At 44.3% G+C, this 21,016-nt stretch overlaps 1 protein-coding gene across 3 annotated transcripts in view; it reads left to right on the plus strand.

The window, feature by feature from the left end:
- JMJD1C (jumonji domain containing 1C) overlaps window positions 1-21,016 on the plus strand; it is a 120,988-nt gene that overhangs the window by 16,204 nt on the left and 83,768 nt on the right. For 2 of the 3 annotated variants that reach the window (XM_082222292.1, XM_082222293.1), the window contains exon 1: window positions 3,012-3,417. The exons of the other annotated variant lie outside the window; for it this stretch is intronic. In XM_082222292.1, the coding sequence (XP_082078418.1) occupies window positions 3,271-3,417 (147 nt within the window). In that variant the 5' untranslated portion in view covers window positions 3,012-3,270. Of the gene's footprint in view, window positions 1-3,011; window positions 3,418-21,016 lie in introns of those variants that run through there. 3 annotated transcript variants of the gene reach the window in all.

Genomic DNA, 21,016 nt, shown 5'->3' on the forward strand with positions numbered 1-21,016 from the left:
CAACTAGGTCCATAGCTGAAATGGAATTTGAATCTATGTATGACCCGGAAGTTGTACGCAAGCTCCCTCAGCCAATAAAACGAGATGAGCACCGCAACCCCAGAGCCGGTCACGACTGGACCTAATGGTCAGTGGTCCCTTTACGCAAAATATTAAATACCTTCTCCACAATTTCTCCCCACAATAAATTACTACCGTATTTTTCGCCCCATAGGACACACCAGCCCATAAGGCACACCTAGTTTTTTTTTTGGGGGGGGATATTTTTTTTCCCCAGGCCGAACTTCCCCAGACCCCAGAACAGGCAGCTCTCCGCAAGCCGTGGGAGCCCAGTGCCGGGCTCCCACGGCTTGCGGAGAGCTTCCTGAAGCCTGGAGAGCGAGAGGGGTCAGTGCGCACCGACCCCTCTCGCTCTCCAGGCTTCAGTGAAAGCCTGCAATCACCCCATAGGACGCACACACATTTCCCCTTCATTTTGGGGGGGGGGGAAAGTGTGTCCTATAGGGCGAAAAATACGGTAATTTTTAATACTTAGTTCACATCTTCTCTCAAGACTGCATCTCTGTTGTGGAGCTGTCACATTTTCTCCAACACTCAATTTGCAATACTTCGTATCAGGCAAAATTCAATGCTGTACCCATTGCGCTCATGGTTGTGACATAGGATTCAACTGCATGCCTCTTGGAAATTGTCTGCAGTACAGTAAGCCCACAGTTAACTTGTGTGCATTCAACTTTACGTGCTTGCCAAAAAAAAGTTTTTTAAGTAAAATAAAAAGGGGGCAACATCCAGAAAAACCCCTGGCAATTCACCTCACCACCTTTGCACCTAATGTGTTTTGACTACTGTACACACAATTTTGGCTTTATGTGCAATCCCTGGAACGTAATCCCCCACCCATTAAATTGTGGGTTTTACTGTATTAGCGACTAGTATACATTTCACCATCTGAAGCTTTGTGATTTTAAAAAAAGTCAACGGGAATTGGGTGTTGGTATGCAAAGGTAGAGAGTGCTCATAAGCTTGCCAGATCACACACAGATTTGCTGTTTCTCTCAGTTGTGGCTTATTCCTGTTCCATCCTCAATCCCTTTGTCTGCCCCATTCTTCTCCCTGCTATGCACCACACCTGGAGTCCTGTTCACTACAGCAGGTGACAGGGGGTAGACAAAGGCACCTAGAAACAAATTGATGGGACTTGTAGCTGCTGCAATTTCTGCTTTAATCACTAGCTTTAAAGGGAGAGAGTAAATCTCCAGGATGCCACCTGACAAACCTAACCTCCCTCTTTCATTAACCTTTTATAAAATAAAAAACGTTGAGCAGCAGCATGAAAACCTATCAAGCTACTTCCGCATTACAGAATAATATTGTACTCTCTTGACATTGAGTTGGGCTGGCTAGAGTATTGTGCTTACGCACAAAGGATAAAATGCGGCACTCATTGTTTGCTTGTGTAGAAAGGCCGAGTCAAGCACTCTATCCACTAGCCCACAAAGACTGCTTAGCCAGAGCCGCATGTTAATCTGGTTTCCCTTTCTGACTGAACTGGAACTTAGAAGCATATGGTGTAATAGTACAATCTTCGCCCTGTGCTAATTGTGAAGCAGTTTGCTGACACACTGTGCTAGTAATGGCTGTGTCCCCTATCTATGCATGCCAAGCTCTAGCAGAAGGAGCTATGAAACGTCAGTGTACCTGGAACAGAAAATACAACCTGCCAGGGCAGGCTGAAATATTCATGCATTATAATTCCTTCCAAAACAATGTTAGCAAGCTCAATTCTTCATCGCCTTTTCCCTGGACTGATGCAGTCCTTCCTATTGCAGCAGAAGCAGCATCACTACAGCGCAGTAACCATGGCAAGACTATGTTCAGAGCAAAAACACTACGCTGGATAGGTAGAAATTTCCCTGGGTGGGTGTTTCATTCAGAGAGAGAGAGAGAGAGAGAGAGAGAGATTGGGTGACCTCAGCTGCTGTGAGTCATCCTGCAGAGATGAGAGGGGAAAGCAGTGAAGAAAAACAAAACAAAATCCAGACCAATCCCTGTATGGGTAATATAGGAACAGGCAGTGTCTGGAATAGAAACCAGGCGAGGGAAGGACAGAGAGAGGCATGGGGTGGGAGAACAGAGGACCTGGGGTGGGGTTCTGCTGTCTTTTGGGGAAGCCTAATTCGGATAAGGAGAGGAAAGCAGCCGACCAGGCGAAAAAAAAAAGAAACAAAACACCTCGTTGAGAGTTGCAGATTCACAGCATGCTGGCTGCAATCTCCCCTGCTCTGCTCGCCCTCCCGCCCGCTCCTGAAAACCCCAAAGTCGTCCCGTTCGCTTTTGATCTTTCCCCCCGCCCTCCCCCTCTCCACTGCGTGGAATTCCAGCTGCTCGCTTCCAGTGGCGCCAGAGGGGCTCAAGGCGCGCGGGGGTGGGCTGGTGGGGGGGGGCGAGCGAAAACGGGAGCGCCTCCTCGCTCGTATTGTCAGAAACGGCGGGTGCGGGAGGGGCCTCGTGGTCTGTGTGCGCCCCCACCCTCCCGCGCCAGCCAGCTGCCCCGCTTTGCTCTCTGAGGCGATCTATATCCCCTCGCTGCTCTCCTCCCTCTGGCGCGGCCCGGGTCCTTTGGCCGCCGCTGTTGCTGAGGCGGCGGGAGCCGAAGTTTTCCAGCCACGGAACGCCAGACAGTTGCCCGCTCTGTTCCTGGCTGGCTGCCTCCCTGCCGTGCCGCCTCCTCCTCCTCCTCCTCCTCCCCCCTAGGGCACGGACGTCGCGCGCGACCGCGGGCGGACTCTTTCCCTTGCCGCGGTGTCTCCCCCGCGCCCTCCCCGCTCCTCCCTCTCCCGCCCGAGCCAACGCGTTTGTGTCTGGCGGAGGGAGACGGCGCGTTGTGCCGGTCTCCATGGCAGTGGGCTCGTGTGGGCGGAGTGGTCGGGGCCGCAGCGCGGCTCTGAGCGAACGGCTCCCCCGCCCCCTCCGCTCTGCCCTCCCTTCCGTGTGTTTGTGTCAGGCTGGTCGCGGCGGCGGCTGAGCGGCTGCCCGGGGCGCCCGGCTCGGAGCGGCGGGCGAGAGGAGGCAGAGACCCCCCCCCGGTCCCCCGTCTCTCTCACACACGAAGCCCCGACGCGCGGACGCCCTCCCCCCGCCTCGGCTCCTCTAGGCATGGGCGACCCTTAGCGAGAGCGAGGGAGAGAGAAGGGGGGAGACGCGAGCGAGCGAGCGAGCGCGGCGGCTGGTGCGGTTGGCTGCTCGCTCTGCTCTTCGGCGGCGGCCGCCATGGCGGTGGCGGTGGAGTCGCGGCCGGAGCTGGTGGGGAAGCGGTTCTTGTGCGTCGGAGGAGACGAGCCGCCCGAGAACGGGCGTTGGAGAGCCGGCGTCATCCGCACCGTCTCGCACCGGGACTCGCGGAGCCCCGAGTTGTCGGTAAGAGGCTGCCATTCCCGTCTCCCTCCGTCCCTTCCTCCCTCAGGGGGGTCCCAGCCCAGCCCCTCCCGCGAAGCGGACCCCCCCCCCCGACGACGCCCCGTAGCCGAAAATTTAGGGAGCGAAAAGCAGCGAGAAGGACTCCCTGCCCCTTCCGAGGAGTGCAATGGCTTTCTCCCCTATAGAGAGCCCTTTTAAGGGCGAGAGCAGGGAGGGGGACGAAGTGTGAGGCTTCTCTTTTCTTCTCCACACACACACGCATATACGGGGCCACATATTATGGGGTGTGTTTGTTGGGGCGAGTGAGAGGAGTGGAGGTAGTAACAGGACACTCCCCCCTCCCTGCTCGTGAAAGGGGGGGAGGCGACGAGGGAGTTTAAACATGACACATCCGCTCTCATTTCCCCTTTTCTAGGCCCCGAACAGAGAAGGGGCTTACAGTGGGTTAGCAGCAGCAGAAAATCTCTTCTCCCCCCACCCCTCTCTCTCTCTTTCTCTCTCTGCTTCCCACCCAGCCTCATCTTTAAGGAAGGGAAGCGCCAATTGCTTGTCCGTTTTCTGGTGTGGTGTGGGCTTTTTTTTGCGCCCACTGTATGTGTGCGGGGTTTTTTTTTGGGGGGGTGAGGGGGATGTCTGGTGTTGAACCAGGTTGATTCGGATCATTGAACGGGGGTGGGGGTGGGGGCGGGATACCGTGATTACACAGCAGCAGCCGCCAACTGTTGGTGATTTGCAGATGGGAGTTCTTAGGAAAAGAAGGGTTTGTCTTTCACACGCACAGGCAACACACACACGTACATATATACTTTGCTGCCGCTGCTTCGCTTCGCAATATTAATGTGGAGTTGTGTGTGTGCCCAGCATATGTGATGAGGAAAGCGGATAGAAGGCATTGGTTTTTGATTCACATTCTTGTGAGAAATGTAGCTGTTGGTTTGGCCCGTTCATTCCTTTAAATACCACCCTATAAAACAGGCGCTGGCTGTCCTCTGGCAAATCTGGTGGGTGGGTCTTTGTTTTTTAAATGCCATAGGTTGAGCAGTTGTAGTCAAACAGAAAACCTCCTCTTGTGGAATTTTTATAAACGTTTTAAGAAGCCATTGGTCTTTCGAACTAGTGTGTCTCCTGCCAGTGTTTTCCTAATGGGTGTAGGAATGTGAATGGAGGGAGGGAGCCAGGATATATTGTGGGGGAAGGGAAGGAAAAAGCAACCAGGATTTCCTTGCCTTTTGTAAGAAATACATACTACTCGAATTCCATTTACAGTTTTTCTAAAGATTTAACATTTATGTTCAATACTTGCTGGAGAATCTAGCTATGTGATACATGCTACTACTACAGTTGTACAAGCTGCATTTTAAAAAAAATGCTGCAGTGCTTATAAAAACTTGGTTTCTCTGTTTTCCCAGTGGTCTTTAAATTGGCTTCCCGGTTACCTCCAAGTACCATTAATAACAAATTGTTCAAGGATTTTTCTTTAACAAATTAAATAGGAAAATAATGATACTTACTTTTAGACAGTAATATTTGCTTCACTGCTGACAATGTGCTGTTCTCGTTTTTGTGGGTCTGTTGTGTGACTGTTTTACAGAGGAAGATTGTAAATATCCCTTTTGGTGTTGCTTTAAAATCCTGAACTTTTTATTTTATACTTAATTGTAAATGTATGTAATGCATGCTTATAAAGAAGTAGCATATTTACTTTGATGTAAAATATTTGGAGAAATGACTATACCCCTTCCTTTTTCTAGTCCACCACTTAGCAGTTAAAGTCTATGGAGAAATATAATTTCCCAAAAAATCCACCCCTTTTTTTGGTGTATATGCTTACAAACTTAATTCCTTCATAAATCCTGCAACCTCCTGCCCCCAGCAAATTGATGGGTGGAGCTTAGACTTGCTGCCAGGATATATCTGCTCACAGTTGTTTAAAATAAATAGAGGAGGTGTGTACTGGAAATTGTGAACACAGCACCTTCAACGAATGAAAGAAAAACATTAAGAAGCAAATGGTTGGTAAAAATCATGCAATGCTGCTGTAGAAATGAAAAAGGGTGGCTTTGCTGTTGTACATCACTTAAGTCTTGTTAAAATAGCTTGAGCATTCCCACGCTTAAGATGTGATGCGAAGTGCTCATCTTCTAAAGTATGGGGTGGGGTGGGGGGACCTATAAGTCATAACAGTGCAGGCATGGTTGGGGAGGCGTTGTAGCAGATACTGTTTACTAGGAGCCCATGAGTGTCACACAGCTGATCTCACATTAGTTAAAACTGCAGTGGAGGTACTAGCTGGACAAATAATATTATTTTCCTAGCAACAAATACTGTAGTTTGTATATAGAAAATACAGTATCAGTGTTGTAAAAGAGTGTTACCTTCAGTGTAGATATCCAGGTCCTTCGCAGCAAATTAATATCTGCATTACTTGAAAACTGGAATCCTATGCATGCTTACCAGTGAGTATACACCTGTTGTGCTGCTTGGGATGTATTTTCAAGAGAGCAAGTAGAGAACAAGCTGCCCCAATTGTTACTGTTCTCATAGCAGTGTGATAAGGTGCAAAGTAAAGAAAGACCCACAGTCCAAAGTTCTGCATCTTTTTAGAGGAAAGGTTAGATTTTATTGTACTAAGGTTTAGGAGTACAGATTACAATTGCAAATCTTCTATATAGGGTTAAGTTCTATTCTAATTACTGGAATGTAGAAGGAGTTCCTTGGCCATTGCTGGCTTCTCTAGTATTTGACTGCTGTTGTGGGTGGAGCATCTTTGTTAATCCTTCTAGGCTTCCATTCTTAGGTTGTTTCTATGAATAGTTCTAACGTCTGTTGGTACTCAGAGTGAAATAGAAATCATTTATGTTTGGGGTAAGGGAGTGGTGGTTTAGTTCATCTGTGCAGTATTCAGATAGCAATTTAGAAAACTGCCCAGTGTTGTAAATTTCACTGCACTAGACATAAGCTACCAGCAAATCAAAAGCATTAAAACCAGACTGTTTTCTAAAACTTTTTGTTGTAGACCACTCTTCTGGTTTGCTTTACAGGCCACAACATTTTTAATGTTACAGTCCTAAGAGGCCACTTGAAATATATTGTGGAGTACCATATATTCAGAGTAGGAGTAACTATGTTAGTTCCTCCACCTTCTTTTTGAGACTACACACACACACACACACACACACACACGCTTCATTTTCGGGTGTTTGTCAATGGGACACTGAAGTGGTGTAACAAGGAATATGGTCACACCAGCTGGCAGTGATTATTCTACTGTTGGCATACGCTGTCTGGAAAATGAGCATGTTGTCTTTGCGTTGCACACGGCATTCTCTGATCCAGAATTTGAAATCCTTCGTTAGCTCCAGTTGTATTTCTACTTGCATTATAAATGGTTCTGGAAACTTGATACAAGCATAGTATGCATGTATAATGCATAACTACCTAAATGCAGACGTACTCTGTGAATCTCAGGAGGGAATATTAAGCTTGTGCCAGAAATTCAGCTCAGAGAGCCTTTCAGACTAATTTAAGACTCCTCTGTGGTCCTCCCTATTCCTCTTGGAGTCTGGAAATTTGGGACTATGGAAAAAAAGACAAGGATAAACCTTGAGTCTACCCTGGTGTAAAACCTAGCATATCATTTTGTAAAACAAACAAACCAGGAGTGGTCACCCAACCCAAATCTTGTCACCCAAGCCTTATACTATTCAGATATTTATTTCTCTTGTATTCAGAGCTAAGGTCCTCTGTATCTCTTTCTAACCCATATCACAAGTAGGCAGGTGACTGCCTTTTAGCAAGCCTAGCCTAAAATGTCCTACATTGGGCATAGGTAATAAAATGGGTTATAGACCCTATGGGGTTACCTGCTATAATTACTTCTGTGTTCAACATCTGTAATTAAGAAAGCTTTTTCAAATAAAAGGTCATTTATTAATGTTAGGCAGATGTTTGGTATTCCATTAGTAATATTAACTCAAGAAATCACATTTTTCTGCAGTCGAAAAGTGTTGCATAATATGCTGAACTAACAAGTCTACAGTTGAAACTCAAATCTCAGAAGTGTCAACAAATGAGATATTTCTGTTTATCTTCTCTGTTACTTATAAACAGACGTTTGAGCCAGTCTCCAGATAGCATGCTTTAGGGAAAGAGCATTTTGCTTAAAATATACACTAGAACTATCATTCCTTTAAAATAAAAACATAATGCTTTTAGTGATGAAATGTATAGTTTTGTGTTAGAAAAAAAATCAGTTCTTTATAAACACTCACAAATAGTTTGTGAAGATTGGATATTAAGAAATTTTGAGTTTGAGGAACCACTTAATATACAGTGGTACCTCTGGATGAGGACGGGATCCGTTCCGGAGCCCCATTCGCATCCTGAAGCGAACGCAACCTGCGTGCGCGGGTCATGATTTGCCGCTTCTGCGCATGTGTGTGACGTCATTTTGAGCTCACGCGTGAGCAGTGAAACCCGGAAGTAACACGTTCCATTAGTTCTGGGTCGCCGCAGAGCGCAACCCAAAAATGCTCAACCTGAAGCATATTCAACCCAAGGTATGACTATACAGTAAATAAAGGTGTAGAACATCCTTGTAAATTGGCTCCTGAAAGTTACAGTGGTACCTCTGGCTGTGAATGGGATCCATTCCGGAGGCCCGTTCGCAAATGAAAAGCCCACAACCTGAAGCACCGTATCTGCCACATATGCCAGCTGCCTGCAATCTGTCGCATCCCTGGCAGCCCACTCGCTTGCCTGAGTGAAATTCTGTGACCAAATTCTTATAGTGACCAAATGAGTGGTTAAGAACAAGGGTCCTATGTGAAGATTGAGCCTATTTTACTAGGTAAAAAGGTAAAGGACTCCTGGGCGGTTAAGTCTAGTCAAAGGCGACTATGGGATCGCAGTGCTCATCTCTCTTTCAGGACGAAGGAGCCGGTATTTGTCCACAGACAGCTTTCTGGATCATGTGGCCAGCATGACTAAACTGCTTCTGGCGCAACGGCACAGTGTGACGGAAACCAGAACACACAGAAATGCCGTTTAACTTTCTGCCACAGCGGTACCTATTTATCTACTTGTACTGGCGTGCTTTCGAACTACTAGGTCGGCAGGAACTGGGACAGAGCAACAGGAGGTCACCCCGTTGTGCGGATTCGAACCACCAACCTTTGATCGGCAAGCCCAAGAGGCTCAGTGGTTTAGACCACAGCACCACTATGTATATCCACTTTGGGAGCCACCTTCCAGTTTCTTTTGAAAATGTGTACACTCAATAAAAGAGACAAATGTGCAGTTGTCTCACATGATCTTTATCCAGATTTTTCCCCCAGTTTGAGTCTTCCTGTGCTTATGCTTACGCAGCCAAATTCACACCACCAGTGCACCAACAGATAGATGTGGGGTAACCTCAAGGTACAGATACAGGTCTGGAGGAAAAAACTTGAAAGGGGCATCCACAAAACAGCCTAATAATAACTCAGTGACACAGAATGTTTAAAGACTGGCAGAGGCAGGGAATCCCAAAACTGTTTGAAAACAGAAATCGAATGGAGTGTCCAGAGCAGGATAACAGAGAAACAGATATAGGATAGAAACATAGTCCTCTAATTGGATAGGTCACTTTCTGATCTACGCTGAGAAGCTTAATGTCCCTGGAGAACTGCTCATTACAATCAATAAATTTAAAAATGGGCTCACAGACGTTGTGTGTATCTGTTTGGGGGGGGATAATGAAGTGAATTGGGGTGATTCAGGGCAGTGTTAGAAACTCAGATATATAAGCTGTTTTCCAAATGGCACTTAAACCAGGCATAGGCAAACTCCGGCCCTCCAGAAGTTTGGGACTACGATTCCCATCATCCCTGACCACTGGTCCTGTTAGCTAGGGATGATGGGAATTGTGGTCCCAAACATCTGGAGGGCCGGAGTTTGCCTATGCCTGTCTTAAACCAAGGTTACGTTTGCCACATTGTAATGTCTAGTCGCTTTTTTAAAAAAACAGACATCATATTCAAATTAATCAGGAAACTGTTCTTTAACCAGGGAGAAGAAAGGCAAGAAATTGGCATTTTTTTACAAGGCATTTCAAAGGATAGCAATTTTACTTTGAATTCAACCAAGGAAGGAATCTGTGGTAGCCAAAATCACAATAATTATTTAATTATGTTAAAACAAATGTGCTAAATATGTACCTGTGTTAAATATACACAGTAACTAATGGTTAAAAAAGGAATGTGGTCTTTTAAACTTAGTGCCACAGTGAACTTTAAAAGTGGGTGGAGTCTCCTTCACCTACAGACTTGTGCTATTTCTAAAATTATAAACACATCACATATGCAAAGGCTAGACAGATCTGTAGGGGGATGACAACTGCCTTCTGTTCCCTGTAGTTCCCAAATGCGCTCCTAGTTGCTACAGACCGCATCAGGATATTGCTGCATTTCTATTTTATGTTATATTTATTTAATTTCTTTTACTCCTTGCACTGTAGTGCTCCCAGAGTCAATCTTATTTTCACGCCGCAGAGCAAGCCAACTGACTTGCACTTCAGCAGATGATGGAGATGTCAGTTGCTGAGCCTGGCAACAGGACATCTCAACTTGGTCACAAGTAGACCACCCCAAGTCGCAAAACGTGCCTGGCCCCCTGGGGATTTTGAACACTGATTTAAGGGTACCCCCCATTCATGTTGAAATGCGATGTCAGTACTCCCCAGGTTGGATCAGGGGCCCTGCAAAGCCATTTGTCTTTTATATTGTTGGGCTGAGGACTACAAATATACCAAGAAGGGATATAAAAATAGTAGTGCGTTTTTAAGGAAAGCAGGTGGTGGTTGGGTTGGCTGGCTTTCATCTAACAGATTCTAACTGCTTGAAAAGCAGCCAGTTTGCTACCACCCTCCTTGACAGCTGAATGGATAATTCCAGCTTCTACAGTACTATGAGCAAGTAATGAACAATGTAACAGTGTTGTCTACAAAAAGTGGTCATTTTTTAATGTAACTTACATAACAAAATATTAAGTTTTAGTTTAGCTGCGTTACAACTGCTTCTGGTAGCTAACCCCTGGAAGCCATTACAGTGGTACCTCGGTTTAAGAACAGTCCGCTTTAAGAACGATTCGGTTTATAAGCTCTGCAAAACCGGAAATAGTGTCCCGGTTTGAGAACTTGACCTCGGTCTAAGAACGGAATCCGAACGGTGGAAGGGCACCGGCAGCGGGAGGCCTCATTAGAGAAAGCGTGCCTCGGTTTAAGAACGGTTTTGGTTTAAGAATGGACTTTCAGAACGGATTAAGTTCGTAAACCGAGGTACCACTGTATTAGTGTTAGCTAAGTGATTTACAAGATGCTCTCATAGTGTGTCACAGTCACACCCTAAATATGCGGAGCCTGTTCTTACATTTAGACTCCAGTTCAGAGCAGACATGGTGGGTGGATAAAATTGCTGCACCCAAACTGCAGGTAAACTTCCTTGTGAAGACTTGTTTAAAGGTAAGGGCATCTTCCATCCGTTTATCATACTTCATTGGCAGAAATAGCAAACATGGTGCCTTACAGATGTAGTTGGATTCCAGCTTCCATCAGCTTCAGTGAGCCTGGCCAGTTGTGAAGGATGAGGGGTGTTGTAGTCAAGCCAGATCTGGGGAACCACATTTTCTAACCTGTTTATGAACAATAACATTTTAGAATGCTATTGTGACACTCTAGAACTGATGTGTTTTGGTATGGTGTTTCTGAAGCAAAATACTTGTACATTGGAGTATAAGAGGGATTGAGATGGTGGTGGGTATACATAATCTGTTCTGATATTCCGATTCCATAAGTCACCTTGACAACTCTGTTAACAAGGTGAATATTAAAATAATTTTAAAACTACACTGAAGGTTAAAGTATACTGGTGGAGGAGGATAAAATAAGTTGATGCAGCAAATGCCTGCTATTCTTGTAATATGCAAAGCAGTCACAATAAACAAAGGCCTGTTGCAAACAGATTCCTGTGGGAAGGCGGGATAGGATAGAGAAATCCATATTACTTAAGAGTAAGGAGGGCTAGGGAGAAAACTTCACAAAGGACTTTAAGAATGGTAAGGCTGTGCTACTTACTGGTAGGACGTATATTGAGAGTTTAGAAAACTTTGGAAGCCAGCAAAGAACAGAAGTGTTAAGGAGGCAGTTTGGGCATTGACCTGCAAAGGTCAATGTGATTAAAAATATTTGTACCATCATGCTTGCTTTGTTGAGAAGTAAATATGCTCATGGCACTAGTCCATAGTCCTTTTGGTCTGAAGTGGTTTGTGGGCTCCTACAGATGACTTGTTTATTCTGCATTCATCCTGGTTTGCTTGTACAAAGCTTACTTACGCAATGAGTAGACTGTGCCCAGTCTTAAGCATTCATTCTGATCTGTTTACAGTGCAATGATATGACAATGACCATTCATTCTTATTTGTGCAGTGTATCCAGATCTTCCCACTAATCATTTGTTTATTCAACATTTTCCAGTGCATTTCACCATCACTTTCCAACCTCCAAAAAAATCGTTATTAGAAAAATATTGATTAGTTGTGCCAGAGTGACAGGGTACTATAATCCATTTTAAATGTACAAAGCTAAAGTGCCAATACATGCTTGAATCCCTCCCATAAGATACTGACAGCCTGGAGCAGTGTTTCCCAAACTTTTTGGGCAACGGCACACCTGTTTAATGAAAAAAATCTCGCGGCACACCACCGCGGCACAGCCCCGTGACGTCAGCGCGCAGCGTCACGCCGGGAGGGACGCACGAAAGTGAAAGTTTTTTCCCTCCCCCTTGCCGGGGAACCTCCAAGCTTTGGGGGTGGGAGGAGGCAGCAGAGCGAGGGACTGAGGGACGGCGGCAACTGAGGCGGCGGCGGCTGTTGTGGTGGTGGCGGCGATAGCGGGCGGAGGAGGGGGCGGCGGCGGGGCTTGAGGAGCCGTCGCCGGGAGTTGCTGCTGCTGTTGTTGCTGCTGCTGCCCGGACATGCCGGCCTCCTCCTCCTCCGCTGTCTCGCGCTCCTCCCTTTTGCACGCGCTGCCCCGCCGCTCGGCACCACCACCGCGGAGCCGCCCCCGGCTCGACGCGGATCCTCACCGCCGCCGCCTCTCACCGCCCGACTCGCCCGCCTCCCTCCCACGGCACACCAGCCAACGTCTCACGGCACAGTAGTGTGCCGCGGAACACCGGTTGGGAAACACTGGTCTGGAGGCACCCTGTATAGGATTGCTTTGCAGGGATGGGTAAGAATTGCATTTTTGCATGTTCTGCAATATAGAAAGCATTGCCATATTGTCTGACAGCTGTTGACCAGATACCAGTCCAGTGTTTCTTTAAGACAAAAGATTTATGAGAGAAATAATTAATACTAGTAAATGAAGAATGCATTCTATCAGCATAGATCAACGTTCCCAACTGCCTGTGGGCAGAATTCCTTGCTTGCAGGAAGTTGGACTAGATGGCTCTTTGTGTCACTTCCATCTCTATGATTCAAATACTTCTCACAGCTTGATCAAGCTGGCTTTCCCCTAGCATCAACTTTCCTGGAGGAAGATTCCAGGAGGCAGAGGGATGCAGGTGAAGATCACCTTGGCGCCTTCTGCAGTTTTAAACTTTCTCTCCACACCCCACCATAGGGCCATTTTATCAACCTGCAGGAAGAATGCTAATGACATTTTATATGTTGATATTGTTTGCAGTCTTTAAAAATCTTAAATTATAAGCCACCTTGGAAGGCTTTGTGTACTGAAAGGCAGGATATAAATAATAAATAAATCCAAGCTTGCCCTTGGAACTCATCATTCTGCCCTAGCTTGGTTTAGCTTTTCTTCTTTTTTCTTTTTTTGCTAGAACATCAGGGTTTTTTTAATGAAATAAACATGCCCTAGGTTTTAACTGTTAAACTAAACCTGTTTAGTAGTTTCATATTGTGGGCTATGTGTATAACGCATTTCAGCTTTTGGTGTAGCCTGGATGTATTAATAACCATTTCAGGGTATACTTTTTGCTGTTCCTATTGAAAGCTTTATGAAATTTCCCTGTTCAGAATCTTCTAATAACCAGACTCTCTTGAGATACTTTGTGTGTGAAATTCTAGATCCATGGGTAATGCTGACATACCTTAAACATTTCAGGATGACGTGTCTTCTATTTAAGGTAGAGATATACAAACATCCTATTTTCAGCCTTTTCCAGTTCCAGATCTTAGTTATTTAACTATTGTGTGAGTATCAAAACCTGCAAATTGAGCATTTAACATACTTTGGGTCACCTGTTTTGAGGAGATGCTTGCAAACCTCTCCTCATCAGATTTCTCTGGTAATCTCATGTGCTTTGGACCAAGTGTGTAGCAAATTTAAATAACTTGTGAAGAAATAACAACATCAGTACTCCCATGAACAAGTCATTGAGGTTGACATATATATATATAATGTTTCATAACGTTATGCTTTTTGAGATTAACTGTTGGAACATACTGATAAGAGATCATTTGACCCTGTCACTTGCAGTTATTTCTGTGGTGGTAAATGTAAGCCTATGGCAATAGCCCTCCAGATTTACCCTTCATATATTTGCCATCACAGAGCATTATTTGCATTTTACTATATACAGTGTTGACTATAGTAGGAATGAGGGACTATAATGGAAAACATGAATAGAATTTTCAGTTGCAGTCCTCTGGATGGAATACCTTCCACTTATCTACTCTGAGCGTTGTAAAGGATTCTACAATGAAGAACCACATTAGAGAAATCACTGTGCTAGAAAGTTTTGTAAAGTAGTTGATGAAATTATTGTTGTTGTCTTAATGAATTGTGGTTTGTTTAAACTATGGTTGTGTGTAATGTTTGGACTTTGCCACCTTGCTTTTATCATGGTTTGTTTGGTCAACCCATCCCAGGTGCTCACCAAGCTACAGAGGAGCCTCTGTTCAACAAATAAAGTTTTGAAAAAACAAGGAGCAGCTTGTGTGCTTGTCTATAAGACAACTCATGGTTAAAACAAACCATTGCTTAGTTTGGGTGGCTAGCCTGTGACTCTCAACTCCCATCAGCTGCAGCTTATGACTCTCCAGATATTGATGTTCATCAACATCTGGAGAGTCATAAGTTAGCCACCCCTCATGTATGTTATGTGTGAACACTGGCATTATGTGGTAAGAGCAGGAAACCTTAATTCAAGTAGATACTGGTATCAGTGTTAGAAACTCAGATATATAAGCTAATCGCCAAATGGCACCTTAAACCTAGGTTACGGTCACCACAATTGACTTTCTAGGCATCATATTTTATACAGTGAAATAATATAACAAGAGCAACAGCAGCTTCATTCCGGAGGGCTCCCCGTGCTTCGGGTGACAGGCTGCCACCCCAAGCCTCGCGCGCCCGGTGGGACCTCCTGCCGGGCGCGCGAGGCTTGCGGACACTCGCCCGAAGCACGGGGAGCACTCCGGAGGGGGGGGAATAAAATTTTTTTATTCATTCCCCTCCCCCAAAAAAGAGGTGCGTCCTCACGCACTCGGCGGGACCTCCTGCTGGGCGTGCAAGGCTTGCGGACACTCGCCGGGGCTGCAGGCTGCTGCCCACAAGCCTTGTGAGCCCGCAGGAACTCCCGCCGGGCTTGCAAGTCTTGCGGATAGCTTCCTGAAGCCTGGAGAGTGAGAGGGGTCGGTGCGCACCGATGCCTCTCACTCTTCAGGCTTCAGCGAAAGCCTGCATTCGCCCCATAGGACGCACACACATTTCCCCTTCATTTTTGGAGGGGAAAAAGTGCGTCCTATGGGGCGAAAAATGCGGTATCTTCCGCATAGCAGAAGTACTCTAGGAAGTCAGTGTGGTGTAGTGGTTAGAGTGTTGGACTAGGACCTGGGAGATCGGGGTTCAAATCCCCGCTCATTCATGAAGCCTACTGGGCGACTTTGGGCTAGACACAGCTGCTGGACCGAGGAGCGGGGTGAACCATGTACTCATTGGAGAAAAAGGTGGGCTATAAATGCAGTAAGTAAGTTCTTGTGCTTACCTGCTTAAGAAAGCTGGAGGGGCCAGTCAGATGGAGATGTCAGTTGCCACATGGTTGCAATTGGACCAGTGCCAGTCACAAAACACACCTGGGGCTCAGGGAATTTGACAGATATACCCTATGACACACTCTTTTTTATTTAAGTGGGACTTCTGTGCAAACAGTACTTGATGGTTTGTGCCCTTCATCTGCTGCAGTTACTAATCACTTACCCTGGGATATGGCTCCCCCAATTCCTCCCTCTTTCAATTATCCTAATCAAATGATTGGTGGTGCCAGGAAGGTTTCAATGATATATTAATATCACCCTGGAGAATTACACAAAGCAGATCCCTTGCCTGGAATTGCACAAGGGCAATGGTAGTGGAAGGAGTGTAGGCCCTACAGTGGATGCTAGCCTGTACTTTCCAAGTCTTTCTCAACTTGTATTCCAGCTGTTATATCTGATGCTTCATTGCTCCATCTTCTTGGTGTACTACACTTGGTGTAGTCTGTGAGAGATCTGCCCAGGAATGATCGCTGGACCATTCCTATTCCAAAGATGCTCAACAGCCAGGTTCAGTCTTTGGTTTCAATCAATGTAATTGACTCCTTCCCTCTATTCTTTTATTTGGCTAATTTGGTTTTTAAACATATTGCAGGCTACAGATATGTTGATGTGATAAGAAACCAATGCTTGCTGGTAGGTTAAATATGTGTCAGAGATTGGCATTGCATCAAACGAAAACCTTCCATAGTATATATAGTGCCTTTTAAAGTTAGTTTTTCAGATATCCATTTTAAACTTTTGTGCAGTTTAAAATTGTTAATTTTAAAATTATAGTGAAATAGAAAGTTGTGTTATTGTTTGTTCCTGTTTATGGACCAAACATAGTTTTTTATAGATCTTTAGGTTTATTAAGACTATCAGGTAGATGAGCTGACCACCAAAGTGATTTTTTTGGCTTACTTTTGTTTCATTTCTTGTTGTTCCCTCACTGCGAGAAGCCAAGTTACAGGGAACCAGGCAGAGGGCCTTCTCGGTAGTAGCGCCCTCCTTGTGGAACGCCCTCCCACCAGATGCCAAAGCGAACAACAACTACCAGACTTTTAGAAGACATCTGAAGGCAGCCCTGTTTAGGGAAGCTTTTAATGTTTGATGTATCACAGTATTTTAATATTCTTTTGGAAGCCGCCCAGAGTGGCTGGGGAAACCCAGCCAGATGGGCGGGGTATAAATAATAAATTATTATTATTATTATTATTATTATTATTATTATTATTATTATTTATTTCAAAAGGTCTTTGTGTATAAACTTATAGTACCGTATATACTCGAGGATAAGCTGACTTTTCCAGTATTTTTTTTATACTGAAAAAGCCCCCCATGGCTTATACTTGAGTGAGGTGGGCGGCGGCGGAGGGATGAGCGGCCAAAAGGAGCCCTTTCTTACCACTGGTCCCACTGCCGCCACCCCCCTCTCACAAGGGCAGGCACAGGAGTCATGGTTGGGAGAGGCGCTGCGCTGTGCGTCTCCCAACCACGGCTCCTATGCCTGCTCTTGCAAGCGGCAGAGGCGGCGACTGAGGGAAATAAATGGCCACATTTAAGGTTTAGAGTAAATGTATGATGAGGGTTATTTGAATATGCATTATTGAAATATTAGTTATTTTAGGTAATAAATCATTTAATCAAAAACAAGAGGAAAATCTATTTTTTTTTAAGTATTAAAAATTAATTGCTTCAGTGAGGTGTTAGGGCTTCCATGGATAACTCTCAGTTTGATCTGATGCCAACTCATTCCATGCAATTTTTGAGCAGGGGAAGAAATTACCATATAAAGAAAGGTCATGTTTTGAAACAACCCTCCTTCAGCATCCTTTCTGCATAATCTTTTTTAAAAGTACCTCATATTGACAGGCTATTAACTTAGTAAAAATACGTCTCTTGTGTGTGTCATCTATATTTTTAGAAAAGCTAGCATTCAGGAATAAAAACTGCCTTGGGGTACTTAGTTGTATATGCCTTGAGGAATTCAGTTTTGCATAATGTTTTAGATTATCCTGAAAGATGGGAGGTAACTGCCTGATTCAGTCAGGTTAAATTTCTGCAAGGTATTGTAAATTACAGTTTATCTTGCAGCATAATAGGAGCAGGTGTTAAAAGTAGTTGCCTCCCAAGCAGTGATGGTAGGTTAACAAGACTTATACACTGTGTTGTTTGAAGCACTGTTACATAAATATGAATACCAGTGAGGCATTGAAACAGATTGTAGAGCAAAACTAAATAATGTCTGATGAGAAATCAAATAGTTTTTCTCCCAGCACTAAATTACATAGCCACAATTTTTGTCCATTCTTTAAATATCTTGGTGACATTTTGTAGGGAAAACACAATGTTTTTGCAGAGAAGAGGCCAGAGATGTAAGATGGCGTTTCTCTTTTCCAAATTGTTTTTCAAAACTTAATTTTACAGTGCTGGTCCTGAATAGTGCAAGAATTCTTTTAATTATGCTTTAAGAATGGTGAAAGAAGCTGTTTCCATGCTTTATGCCAATTCCAGGAGGATGAGTTTGTAGGAATTTTAAGCTCCTAAGTATAACTTTCTGTATTTGTTACAGATCTTACTGTGTGTATTTTGTAATGGGAGTTTTGATGATGGCCAGGGTTGATAGATGTTCTAGTCCAAACATCAGTAGGACACCAGATTGGGGAGGGCTGATTTAATACCTCCCTGGATCCCTTCAGCTCCGAACTCCTCACAATCCTCAAGCAGTACCATCTCTATTCCTGCCAGGATACATTTCTGTGCCCCAAGTCTTGGCTGTTTAACCACCAGTGCCCATTCCACAACTTTCCCCCTTGGCATTTGATAAAGAAAAACAAAAGGGTTCTGTGAAAATTCATGATCATTCCTGAGGATTCTCATAGGGTTAATTTCTGCAAAGTATTTTACATTTACACGGTCTTATTGCTCTGTTCCATTGTGTTGACTGAGATGGAAAGGTGGTTCCAGCCCCAGCCCCCCCCCCCTTTTTTTTGCAGGAGACCCTCTCATTCTCTCCTCTCCCATTGAGCCAGTAGTGGAGAACTCTAGCCCGCAGGCCCAGTTAAGCTCCCTTAGCCACCTCATTTGTGTTACAAAGCTGCCCTACTCTGCTGCCCTACAAACTGTGTGGGCAGGTAAACAGAGACTTTGTAGGATTTGCCAGCAAAGCAAAAAAAAAAAAATGTTTGCCTATAAAACCCTGTGCAAAGTGCTATGCACAGTGCTTTGTAAACCCTGGCATCAGCTGATGGTAGAGTCTTGCAAAGTGTCCTCAAAAGTAGTTACCAAAACAGTACCTGATGATAAGGTGATCATCAGTGCTTTTGTAGATTGTGCCTTTGCCCAAACATTTTTATTTCAAACCACACATGCAAAAGCAGGCCAGCATCCATTAATGTGATAGTGGATGGTTGACAGGTGGGCAGCCCTGCCAGCTTGTCAAACTTGTCACTCAAGGGGTGGGAAGATGGTACTCTCTGGCCTGCTGATCAGATTCAGTTCCCCACCTCACATATGAACAGATTATTTTAAAGGAATGGTGATGAACAATTAATTCTATCTATGGGGGAGAGGAGCACCAGGGGAAACAATTTTAAGACCCAGGAAACATGCATGTGACAGTGCCATTACCTGAATGCTAGCACTCTCTCACACAGCCCCTGCAGTTGTGAAGGAGTTTGTTGAACTGATGCCACAGGAGGCATCTCATGGGTATCTTCCTGCCTCCCTCTCCTTGCTTCCTAGACCTGTGAATAATTCATTATTTTTGTGTGGAGTGTGGTATAGGTGATTCCAAAGGGGTTCTCCAGCTCTGGCTTAATTAAAAAGGAACTGGAAGCCCGTTCCTCTTATCTCTCTCTTCTGTGACATCCTTTCCCATCTTTTTCACTAAATCAAGGCAATGCAAGCCAGCCTGAAATAGAAGACAGTACCTTGGGAGCTCTCACAATAAAGTCACATAACCTTCATGTGTACTCATTTAGCATTTTATGGACATATGTTTGTTACATCACTTTGATTTAAGGGGGAATGAATGACTAAAGTTATACCTTGACCTAGAATGTAGAGCCAAAAGTTTAGAATGGTGTTTAATGCAGTAATGGAAAGTATTTTGTACAGTAGAACTGTACATGTCTGTATATGTATTCTTTCACTGGAATGTTTCTAGTATATAGAGACAGTAACTTTGAGCGGTTGGCCAGTAAGTGATGATGAAGAAGTATGTAGCATGTCATTTTAAGTAGAAGCTAGAGTAATGTTTCAAGTCAAACCATTATTTCTGGGGAGAAGTTTTCATTGCATTTCATTGCATTTTTCATTAAATGTTTACAAAGAGATCTTTCCAAAGGCATCTCTTCACATTGATGATTCCAGCATTAATAAAGGAGGGCATTTTGTTTACACAGTAATCAGAGAGAGGCAGGCCTCTTCTGCTAACTTTTCCACTGCAGGAACGTGTAACCAATTTCTTAATCATCCTGTTATTATTGGCACACGTGCAGATTTCCAGTGTCTGGTTAAAACTAATTTTTGCAGCAACAAGCAAGTTTACTGCAAGCCTAGTGGTTTTGAGGAAGAAAGAACTGGACTTATTTTGTTAGTCAGTGTTCTTAATGGGGAGTGTTGGGAACAAATGAGATATAACCTGAAAAAAGGCATATGTGATTGTTTTGTCTCTGGAGTGCTTCTTCATCTTCATCTGCCCTTGGTTATGAAGAATACCTTAGAGCCTAAACTGTGAAACTGTATTGCAGTGAAATAGGCTACCTATAACTCCAGATTACATTGGGGGCTTTTTAAGGAAGGAGTGCCATTTCAGCTGAAATTACTGCACATTCTGTGCAGGTACAGAAAAGAAAATCCATAATATTTAGAAGGTAGAGTATTCACTGCATACCAGCAGCATCAAATAAAGAGATTCATTTATGCAAAAAAAAAACAAAACCCACTAAGTAATAGGTAGGTTATAAATCTTGAGGCATTTAAAACCAATTCTTAGCCTTTTGCTGCTTGAAAGTATTGTTGGAATCCAGATAACACCCTCAAGAATGCTTAATCTTAACTGCTTTCTTTTCTTTGTAGACACTCCTTGTTGCCTTTTTGGTATCAATTTGAGTGAGGTTTGCTGGTGGTTTTACAGGTAACTGCTTTTAGAGTGCAAGGAAAAGGCAAGTGTGCCTGTAAATTCTGCAAGGCCCATTGAAAAAGTAGTATGTCAGTGAGTGAAACTTGAAATGTAGCTTATCCATAAAGAAAAACTTCTGCTAAGATAACATATATCAGCCTAGTTTGCATGCTATATTAAAACTGTAGTAAAAACAAACAATGGTGTAGTTTGGGTGAGCAGCATGCTTCTGCATGCTCCTAAAAACATCTTGCTCTGCTCTTTCTGTGGTCCTGCTGTGCTGCCTGAGTTAGGGTTGTGACTGCAAAACCTGAGTTTGTGACCTGTTTCTCTCTAAACCATGAGTGGTAAGCCAAGAACAAAATTTGGAGGAAATAAACCATGACTACATGTTTTGATTACTCA

The sequence above is a fragment of the Podarcis vaucheri genome (assembly GCF_965113315.1).
Source record: "Podarcis vaucheri genome assembly, chromosome: 5".
NCBI classification, from domain to species: Eukaryota; Metazoa; Chordata; class Lepidosauria; order Squamata; family Lacertidae; genus Podarcis; species Podarcis vaucheri.